Consider the following 11483-nt stretch of genomic DNA (forward strand, 5'->3'; position numbering starts at 1 on the left):
TTAAACTTGTAAATTGCTTGGAATGTGTTAAATTGAATGAGTTTGCTTTGAACAAGTTTACTTTGACTGAAATATGGTTTTTCTTTTGCATTTAAGAAAATTGGGTGTTGCCACATTTATATGGATATTATGATGAATTTAAATGTGTTTATTGGTTTATAAATGTGATTGTTGAGTAGAAAATTTTTGGAAACTGTTTTGAAACCATAGTTAGCATGACAGTCCCTTTCGGAACTCCCCAGTAGTAATGGCTACTTGGGGTTGATAATTGATATTGATTATGTCTCCCATTAATAACGGTTAGTGGGGTAAGACTACATGAGCACTCATTAGCTAGCTAGCCCTTCCCTCATTAATAACGGTTAGTGAGGTTGAGATTGCTTTATCGTGGTGTACAACACGGCACTGATCGTGAAATTTTGTGTCATAGCCTAAACTGTGAGTTGATGTTGGCAACACTAATGCTTTGTGAATTGTAATTTATGAAGTGTGATTTCTCATTTGAAATGTTATTCCAATAAATGGCCTTTATGGACTTAGAACTATTGTGAAGTTTTCATGCTTAAGAAAAATGTGATTTAGTATAATTTGACAAATTGTGTTTTACCTTAAGTTTTAAAGTTATTAATTGTGCACCACTAAGTGATATACTCAGCGATAGCTTCTTTATGCTGTCGCAGGTAAGGGAAAGGAGAAGGCTGCAGAGTGAGAGACTTGAAAGTAGCATTTTGGTATTGTTTGTGGGTATTTACATTAGGTATATCCTTGTGATTCCTTTGGATGTATTTTGTGCCTATATGTATGGATGTACGGACATTGAGCAGTTTGCATTTAAAAGCATTGCATTGCTATCACATTTTGAGTTTGTAACTATTTTGTATTTTACTTTGAGACTTATGAAAATGTAACTTTTGCAATATTTAGTCTATCATTATTTCCAATGGATGTTTGCATGGAATTTTAACTATTCTCATGCAGTTTTCCGCAAAAGAATTGATAAGATAAAAAGCTATAGTTTGTTTTAAAATCCTTTGTAGCATAACTAATGGGTTATCGGTAGGTGAAGTTCGGTAATTCATTAGGTATGCTATGGGAACGTATCGTGCCTTACAAGGGACAAGGTGTGACAAATGTGATTTTCTCTTGATCACTAGGATGTATTGGGATTTGAAAAAAACGAGAATACCTATACAAATAACAAAAATATGAATGTTTTGCTAACCTCTCTAACATTTGATCAATAAAAGGCAAGGAAAAATGGTCTTTCCTAGTGGCACTATTAAGCTTCCTGTAATCTATACACATCCTCCACCCTATGACAATTCTAGTAGGTATCAACTAATTATTTTCATTTTTCACAACGGTCACACCTCCTTTCTTAGGAACTACATGAACTGGGCTAACCCAACTACTATCAGAAATAGGATAAATGATCCTAGCTTCAAGCAGTTTCAAGACTTCTTTCTTCACCAACTCTTTCATATTAGGATTTAACCTTCTTTGATGTTCTATGGTAGCTTTAAAATTATCCTCTAAAAAATCCTATGCATGCACAAGGTAGGGTTTATACCCTTTATGTCATCAATGGTGTAACCAATGACTTTTCTATGTGCTCTTAACTCTCTCAGCAATTTTTCAACTTGTACATCACTCAAATTTGCATTAATAATGACAGGATAAGTTGAATTAGGTCCAAGAAAAGCATACCTTAATGTGGATGGAAGTGGTTTGAGGTCTACCTGTGGTGCGTCCTTCTCATCTAGCAAAGATAGGTGTGCAACTTCATATTTCAATTCTTCAACTTGCAAAACTTGATCTCCTACAACTTCTTGAGTAGCTTCCAAAATTTGAGCAAAAGCTGTAACTTCAGGATTTTCATCCTTTGTTGTTCTACTATGTACCAAACAATTCTCCAAAGGGTCCTCAGGATATCTTTTCTTAAATTCTACTTCCACAATCTCATCAATAACATCAACCCTTAAACAAGGATCAACTCCATGATGTTTCTTCAAAGTCTGATTCAAATTAAATTCCACCTCCTCTTCTCCAACTTTTAATGTCAATCTACCATTCTTTACATCAATTATAGCCCCTGCTGTGGCTAAAAATGGCCTTCCCAAAATGATAGGTATGTGAATATCCTCTTCCATTTCAAGAACCACAAAATCCACAAGAATGTAAAATTTTCCAACTTTTAAGGGCATATTCTCCAGAATTCCCACTGTATATTTGATGGATCTATCAGCTAGTTGCAAAGAAATGGTGGTGGGCTTCAAATCTCCTACTGTCAGCTTTTCACAAATGGAGAGTGGCATCAAACTTACACTAGCTCCAAGATCACACAATGCCTTTTCAATACTAGTATCCCCAATGTGACAAGGAATAGAGAAATTTCCTGGATCCTTCAATTTTGGTGGAAGTTTATTCTGTAAGAGAGCACTACACTCCTCTGTTAATGCCACAGTTTCATAATCTTCTAATCTCCTCTTGTTTGACAAAATTTCTTTCAGGAATTTTGCATATGAGGGCATTTGAGAAATTGCATTTGTAAATGGAATGTTGATGTATAATTTCTTCAAAACTTCTAAAAATTTCCCGAACTGCTTATCTAGCTTTGCTTTCTGAAACCTCTGAGGATATGGCAATGGTGGCTTGTATGGTGGTGGAGGCACATACTTTTCCTCTTCTTCTTTTTTAATTTCCTTCCTCTTGTTTGCTTCCTCATTAACTTCATCATGATTCGGAATAGATTCATTTTTGTCTTCATCTTCTTTCTTCTTTTCCTCTTCTACCTCATCTTTCTCTTCTTCTCCCATAATTTTCCCACTCCTTAGGATCACTGCTTTGTAATGTTCTTTAGGATTCTTTGGTTGACTTGGAAGTTTTCCTTGTGCTTTGCTAAAAGAGCTTGCTTGTTGAGCTATTTGGTTTTCCAACATCCTGTTATGAGTGGCAAGTTGGTCTATCCTTGAAGTTAATTGTTGAATCATTTCTCCTTGTTTTTGTTGAGCAGTTAAGAAATTCTCCATCATAGACTTCAAAATTGAATCTTGGTCTGAAGACTAAACTGGTGGTTGTGGAATAGGTACATTTTGATTCCTTTGTGGTGGAAATCCAGGTGGTACTCTGTTTTGCTAAAAATTCTGCTGTTGTTGCTAAAAATTAGGAAGTTGTTGATAATTCTATTGCTGTCCTTGTCGACCTTCCCAAGAAAATTTAGGGTGATTCCTCCATGCTGGATTATATGTAGCAGAAAAAGGATTACCAACTAGTTTTTTATTGTAATTCCTAACAAAATCAACTTGCTCATTTCCAAACTCTTGCCCATCGGAAGGAAATCATCGATACAATGCATATTTCCCGCTTCAACTTCTTCTGTATGACTAGATCCTCCAATTGATGAGTTAACCTTCATGCTTAACTGAAGGAGCGGAAGCATGAAAAATACAAGTTTATATCATTGAATTCAAAAATTTTCACCTAGGGTCACATCCATCATGCAAGATTTATTTTTATCTATTTGATTTCAATGATAAACAACATATTAAAACTCTTTTAATATGTTTTTGGATCTGTATTTGCCATTTAAGATTTTTGAATTAATCAGATTAATTTTAAAACCCTAGATTAGATCAAAAACAAGTGCACTAGCCTCTTGATGCACTGCAGTGTGTTTGGCACCTTTGGGATGCGTCTTTAGGACACCAGATGTTGTCCCTCTAGCTTATCCACACCAAGATCACCTATGGCAGCCCTTGAACAGCTTCTAAAGCTTTTTCTATTAATTAGAAAATCAAGTTTTGCCTTTTAAGAGATTAAAGATGTAAACAGGACACTAGAAACAATTTCTAGTATTTTTAATTCAAGAGATTGTTTGCTAATCTCTTGGAATTGATGAGAGATGAAGAAGAAGAGAGAATGGGAGCCTCAAGGGTGGCGGCGCAAAGGGAGGCAGTAGCTGGTTATATTTTTTCTTTTCATAACAACACTTATATAGCTAGGTCACCACTTAAAACCCTTGCCACATGTCACATTCTGATTGGCTCTAGGTTTAATTAACCCAATCACATTGTGCCAAGTGTCAAACCTATATTTAATCTTAATTTTAACCATTTTACATGATTAAAAGACATTTGGCAAGCTTATGTGTAGTGCCATGTGTCACCATCTCATGGTGCCACATGTCACCATCTCATGGTGCCACATGTCACCTTGTGAAATGACCAAAATGCCCCTGTGTCTTAATTTTGAGTTCTCAACCCAAAATAATTATTTCTCTTCTTCTAATCAATTTATATCAAATATAAATCAATTAATTAATCTTTATTAATTAATTTCTCATTAATTAAATTTATATTTAAACACTTTAAATATAAATTTAACTTATACTATACATCCAATAATCTAGATTTGGTTTCAAGTCATGCTAGGGACTTTGCAATCTAATTGCAAACCAAATCTATTTAATTAATCAATTAAACTCTTTAATTAATTAATTAAATCATATTTAATTTGGTGATTACTTGTGTATATGTGTGACTTACTAGGCTCATTACTAATTGGCAATGAGATATGATATCAACTCTTAATATCATCAGAACTCTTTCTTACCATAAATGATTTCTCTAAACCATTTTATGCTCCTCATAGACCATGGTTAACACCTAGCATAGCATGCCATGGCCACCCAATTAGTAATAAGGTTTACCTTAAATGAACCTAAAATCATATGTTACCATGCACTAGAATCTCTCTGTTACAAAATCCCAATTCAAGCTGGAGTCATGGTTTATGTCAAAACCCATTTGCTATGAATATTATGTTCTCTTTTAATTACAGTTCTTGATTAAAAAGATTTTCTCATCAGAAACTCCTTTCTGATTAAATCTATCTATCCTGACTAAGAACTTGAAACATCAAGAACAATTAAATGAACACAGGATTTTATCCCTATTTACTTAGAGGAACAGATTGCATCTTGATCAACACCTACCTCCATATATAACTAGTAGGAGCCAACACATGCCTATATACCCATACACAGTACAAGTATGAAAGCAGTATCAAACTCAAACCACCTATATACAAGATAACTATGCTATCTCAGGTCTAAAGATTATATGCACTGATATGATTTATGACAATACATTGATAAGAGTAAACTCCATGTGCTTGTCATAAATGTCACTGGTTCAACCTATTTATCATGTATAAGTGCCTATCATGTTTGTCATATGGCATGAGACTCACCATTCTATCTTATTTATATCTCATATAAATAACTTAGGAACAAACATGAATACAATCTTTCTGGATAAGTCATATCCTTATTATGAAGTATCCTCGATTGTGAACCTATTTATGATACTTTGTGCTAGAAATACTGTCACTCATATTCTTAACAACTTAAGAATAGAATTTCTAACAAAATATCAATGGACCTTTTCTATTACACATAAATATATTATGTAAATAGAAAAGTGGAAATGCCTTTTATTAATAAAAACATGTACAAGATACATACTAAATGATATGCTCTAAGGTATACTACTAACAATCTCCCACTAGCACTAGAGCCATTCATTACAATATCTTAGACCCATCTTCTCAAGATGTCGGTCTAGCTGAGTCTGTGATATAGGCTTAGTGAATGGATCAGCTGGATTTTCAGCTGATGCTATTTTCTGCATGGCTACATCGCCTCGTCCAACTATTTCTCTGATAATGTGGTAGCGCCTTTCTATGTGTTTGGATTTCTGGTGAGATCGGGGTTCCTTAGCCTGTATGACTACTCTATTGTTGTCACAGTGTAGTGAAACTGCTGACTCAATGGAAGGAACTACTGCAAGTTCTGTCACAAACTTCTTTATCCAAACAGATTCCTTTGCAGCATCTGATGCAGCAATATACTTAGCTTCGGTAGTGGAATCTGCAGTCGTGTTCTGTTTGGAACTCTTCCAACTGACTGCACCTCCATTACAAATGAACACATACCCAGAGGTAGACTTTCTATCATCGATGTTTGATTGGAAATCAAAATCAGTATAACCATCCAATTGCAAGTCTCCACCTCCATAGATCAAGAATTGTAACACCCCTATTTGTATAGCCTGGTATATTTCACTATCCCGGTGACCGGAGTCGGTCCGGACAATTAAGGGGATTAGAACCACACTTAAGACAACTAGATAAGCCCTGAACATAAATAATTAGTAATTGTCAATTAGTTAAGTATAAATAAGAAAAACAGAACATAAGAAGTTAAATGAGCCGAGAGTCACAGCGATGGGTGACCTTCTCGGGAAGGATTGCGAGGTTAATTTAAACTCGAATTTCGAACCGTAAAATGTGACGCCGCGGTCCTTAGGACTATTACGAACATAGTGGAAAAGAGAAAATCACAAAAAAAATTGTTAAGTAGGTCAAATAATTAGGTCAGGGATCCAGAAGAAATATTGAATTATTTTAAAACCGGGACGAACCGGCGAGGGGCAATTTGGTCAATTGACCTCGAGAGCTGACTCCTGACCTAACTATCAAATAAAACCAGAGAAAAGAAAATTTCAGAATTACGAATTAAATTAAAGAACTAATGGAAAAATAAACAGAAAAAAAAAAGAAAAAGGAAAGACATCATGCATGACCTCATGCATGATGCAATAATTATTATAATTAAAATTTATTTTATTTAAATTTTGGTCTTCCTAAGGGATAAACTAATAAAAGAAAAAGAAAAGAAAAAAAAAAAAAGAAAACACTCATCTTCATCCTTGCCGTCCCTCACCTCTCTCTCCCTCTCTCTCACCAAAACTCCATTGAAGCTTGCACTCAAGCTTCAATTCCCTCACTTAACCCTAATATTTTCCATAAACACCTCATCAAAGCTTATTACCTCAACTTAAGAAGAAGATTGAAAGAGTAAAGAAAGGGCAAAGGATAGAGAATTGAAGGATTTGAAGTTCTAAGTAAGGTTAGTAAGCAAACTTGACACTTTTAGGTTGATTTTTGCATTTCTAACTTATTGAACTTAGAAATAAACTTTAAATGAAATGAAAACAAGTGTTGGGGGACTAAGTTAAATTTCAGCCAGCTTGTTAGGGTGTTGGATTTAATAGTGTTTAGTTAAACTAAACATGAATTAGAGCTTAAATAATGTGGTAATTGTGGTTAGAATGATAAGTGAACTCAAATTTCATGGAATTATGATGAATTGTATAATTAGGGTTCATAACACCTAGGGTTTGGAGACAAAAATTATGAGAAATTGTTAAATGATGTGTTTGACCTAGTTTGAGCTGAGAAATGGTCATTTGTGACCAATTGGAGTATGTTAAAAGTGTTGGAACCAAATGCAAATTCGGATTGCTTAGGGTCATGCTGCAAGCAGCAGGACCAAGGTCCCTTTCAGGGACCAAAACTGAAAATTTACAAGTCCAATTGGTATGAAACCAATTGGGAATGAAAATAGACACAAAAGGGAACATTTTTCATTTCGGAATCATTCCCAAAAAGTGACCAAACCTAGTGAACAAATTGACCAAATCCGGAATTGGCAATCTGACCTGTACCAAAAATGATCAAATGAACAGTGTTTGTTCATTTGGCCATAACTTGGGCTAGGCAGGTCTAAATGACCTAAAATTTTACCAGTAGAAAGCTGAGATAAAGACCTAAAACTTTCATGAAGAACACAAACCCAAATTATCCCCTTAACCAAGTCATTTAGCCACCCAAATTTGATGACTTAAAACTGCTAGAACCAGAATTTGCCCAGAAAATCTGGGTTAAGTCCAATCCGGAAGCCCTGATTCAAATGGCTATAACTTGAGCTACAAAACTCCAATTGAAGTGATTCAAAAAGGAGAATAAAGTTAAGAAAATAGGAAACATTTTCTATGAAGAAAATTTTGCCAAATTCTAACAGAAAAATGACCAATGGAACAGTGCAACATAAGACACTAAAATTGAAAATTTGCAATTTTGTTTAAAAGACCTAAGTTTTGAGAAAACAACCAAAACTAATAAAATTAGTGACCAAAATGTGGTATGTGAGGATAGTTGGAATTCCCATACCTATTAAGCCTTAGAAAGTCAACAAATTGACTTGAATAGTATCGTGAATAGCAACCTCGAAATGCAAATTTTAAAGAACGCCAAGTTTAGCATATTAAAGCTAGGTAAAAGTAAATTTGAATTTATTTTTAGATTTATGATAAGTTATGATACTGAAATACTGTGAAACTGTGTGTTTCAGTTGAAAAGAATACCGGGAAAGAATCCGAGGGATCGAGTCAAGGCCAAGAGGCGACTCGTATAAGGTTTGTGCACAACATAGAATTTCTGTAAATTTTCTTCTGCATATTGTTTTGAATAAATTAAAATATTGAATTGTGACATCATTGTGATGAAATATTTATTATGCTTTTGATTTAAATTGTTGAAAGTTATTTGTGTATATTTGAGATGGCATAAATATTTAGTAAATTGTTAAGATAAGTTTTGAAACCACAGTGTCATGACCATATATTTGAATACCTCACTAGCATGACTAGTGGGGAAAATCAGTTTCAAATTTTGATTCCTTCTCTGGCTGAAGTGTTGAGGTGTGTGTATATTTGAGCTAGCTAGCCTTGTGATGTGACTTCTCATAAGCCTCTGACTATTGAGATGATATTTGTTTCGAACGGCATGATATAACTGTGGGTTTTATGAAATTGATTTTGACACTTCGAAATGAAATTGTTTGGATTAAAATCTCATAATTCATGTTTTGTATTTAATTCTTATATTCAGTTCAATTTTTGAATAAATATGATTTAAATTCAGCATAAAGATTATTTTAGTATGTTGTGCACCACTGAGTCCTAGTACTCAGCGATGGCTGTTATTGCTATCGCAGATATAAAGACTAGAAGAGCAGCAGAGTGAGCTGCTGAGGACAGAGGAGCTACCCACTCTGAAGTCTATCAGGTATATTTTATACCCTAACTGTAAAAATTTATTTTGATGTATGTAATGTATGTAAAGGTATGGGCATGTAAAACTGGTCTTGTGCAGTTTGTATAAAGTTTGTAATAAATTTTAGTTTAGATTTTCCTAATGTAAATTTTTAGTATGATGTATATAAATTGTGTTACATTTAATTGCATATGAATGGAAGTATTTTATTTTAATTTGAATGAAAGTAATTAGTAATATTTCGAATGATATTTGAATTGAAAATTGTGGATTTGAATTTTTGAAAATTGAGAAATGATGTTGAAATTGGTTGGGAGGATTGTTGTGGAATTTATAAATAATTGGAAGTGCTTTTTTATAGGTATTTGAAAAACTGATTTCTCAAAATACAGACGGCACTCTGCCGAAATTTTTATAAAATTTGCGGAAAAATAAAATGGGCCAAAAATTTTAACTAGTTTTCAACTTTAATTAAATGTTTTAATATCTATTAGAAAATGCTCACCACTTATAAAAGTAAGAAAAATTTTTTAAAATCCTTTGTAGGATACTTAATGAGTTATCGGTAGGTGAAGTTCGGTAGTTCATTAGGTATTCTACGAGATCATGTTATGCCTTACAGAGGGGTAAGGTGTGACATGTTTTAGTGGTATCAGAGCAAATTTTTGAAGTATGTTTTAACTTGTGAATTTGTGTCTTTTCTTTACTAAGTACAACTGCTCAATGTCCTTATTTGTTACATACAGTGCATTACATCATAAATATGAACTAACGGAGGGAAATCTCCTTGTGTTATTTGTTCAGGAGATACCCTAACTTCAGATTGATATAGAAGAAGGGGATCGCTCAGTTGAGCAATCTTGTAACATCTTCATTTTCGTAGTCCGTACATTCTACTGTTCCGACAGCTAATGTCTGCCCCGGAAAGTCGAAATGTCTGGAACTACACTTCTGTGATAATGAACAGACATATAATGATGAAATAAATAAGAAGAAAATGCAAGAAAAATCAAAGACAAATAAAAGAGAGAAAATGAAGCTAAGTTAAACGAGCTGGCACCGCAGCTATGGGTGACCGCACTGGGAAGGCCGTTGCCGACCCCAGGACCGCGGGGAACCCTCAGAATTTAATTTCGGGACGTAAGTAAAGGTCTATTGAAATATAATTGACACTAGAATTATTAAAGAAAAATTAATAAATTATTACAAAGAAAAACGAAAAATCGAGAAACAGACAAAAATCGGTGTTACCGAAAAATCAGAAATATAACCCGAAGTGGGGTATTTTGGTCAATTGACACCTAGAGTTGACTTTTGACTTAAATGTCCACGAAAAATAAGTGGTATTATATTTTGAAAATTTAATGAAAAAATGAAATTCAAGATAACATGTAATTTAAGGGAATTGGAGGGCATAATTGCAATTAAAGGAAATCTTGAATTAATCTAATTTTTAATTGTGATTAGTGGGGCATTAGTGGAGTATATAAGGACCACTAGGACAGATTTTTCCACTATTCATCTTCTTCTTCATTCTTCTTCTTTGCCGAATTGAAATTTCTCCAAGCTTCATCCATGGCCGCCCCATATACAAGCCTTCATTTACCCATCTTCAAGCCTTGATTTTCATAAGTTCCTTTATTAAACTTAGTCTATACATCATGGGCAGTATAATGGAAGCAAAAAGAAGAGGATTTGATGAAGTTTTGGTCAAGCTCAAAAAAGGTTAGTGCTAGTTTTTCATCCCTTGCTTCATTAAAGTTTGTATTAAGGTTGAGATGAGTTGGATGGTGAAGAAATTTGAAGGATTCGATGAGTTATTGATATATTCAATTTTGGACAGCCGTGAAAGTTTATTGTAGTTGAGTTTTTCTTACCTATAATGGATGAAAATTAAGGTTGAATAACTTAAATGGAGGAAGTAGTAAGTTAAAATCTAAGTATATGCATGTAGTGCTTGAATTAAGGGTGTGTAATGGAACCTTAATGCTTTGGGCAAACTGCCATGTTTGGCAGCCTATTAAACCATGAATTTGTGTGTGAACATGTAGTTATTAATGAAATATGCTAATGTTAAATTGTGGACAGCAAGTGTAAGTGATATTGAAGTATGATTATGTTGAAGTGTATGTGTAATATTGACATTGAGATATGTTAAATTTTAGTGGAAGTGAATGTTGAATTTAATGGTGAATTGTGTGCATTGAGCACTTGAATATTCTACCCAAAAGTGTTGCTGGAATTGTGTACAATATATATATGGAAGTGTTATTGATTGAATATTGAAGTAATGAGGGGGAGAAGGAATATCAAATTGGAAGTGTATGTGCTTTGTGCAGGTTGTGTATTGAAGGCAGTACCTAAATTAGGCCATAAGTGCCAAACTATGAACCCAATTGGTATGAGGCCAATGGAGGGTGAAACTAGACACCAAATAGGCCAACTTTCATGTAGAAATATTGCCAAAATTCTGCCTAGAAACTGACCTTAAAAATGACCAAATCCGGAATAGCAACCTTGCAACC

At 34.0% G+C, this 11483-nt stretch overlaps 1 protein-coding gene across 1 annotated transcript; it reads right to left on the minus strand.

Moving 5' to 3' along the window:
* Positions 1 to 1338: 1338 nt before the first annotated feature.
* LOC131175871 (uncharacterized) lies at positions 1339 to 3029 on the minus strand. The gene is made up of 3 exons (XM_058140550.1): positions 2828 to 3029; positions 1740 to 2728; positions 1339 to 1542 (listed from the first exon to the last, which is right to left on the minus strand). Exons 1-3 carry the CDS (start codon positions 3027 to 3029, stop codon positions 1339 to 1341), a joined length of 1395 nt encoding a protein of 464 aa, XP_057996533.1.
* Positions 3030 to 11483: the final 8454 nt, after the last annotated feature.

Source organism: Hevea brasiliensis, chromosome 18 (genome assembly GCF_030052815.1).
Source record: "Hevea brasiliensis isolate MT/VB/25A 57/8 chromosome 18, ASM3005281v1, whole genome shotgun sequence".
NCBI classification, from domain to species: Eukaryota; Viridiplantae; Streptophyta; class Magnoliopsida; order Malpighiales; family Euphorbiaceae; genus Hevea; species Hevea brasiliensis.

Bases quoted from the DNA above. Each gene is read 5' to 3' on its own strand.
- LOC131175871 (XM_058140550.1), bottom strand. From the start codon at position 3,029: ATGGAGAATTTCTTAACTGCTCAACAAAAACAAGGAGAAATGATTCAA. The intron at 2,729-2,827 runs GTGGGAAAATTA...ATCATGATGAAG, and splicing joins CAAAGCAGTGATCCTAAGGA to TTAATGAGGAAGCAAACAAG. The intron at 1,543-1,739 runs GTAGACCTCAAA...GTGCATGCATAG, and splicing joins ATGAGAAGGACGCACCACAG to GATTTTTTAGAGGATAATTT.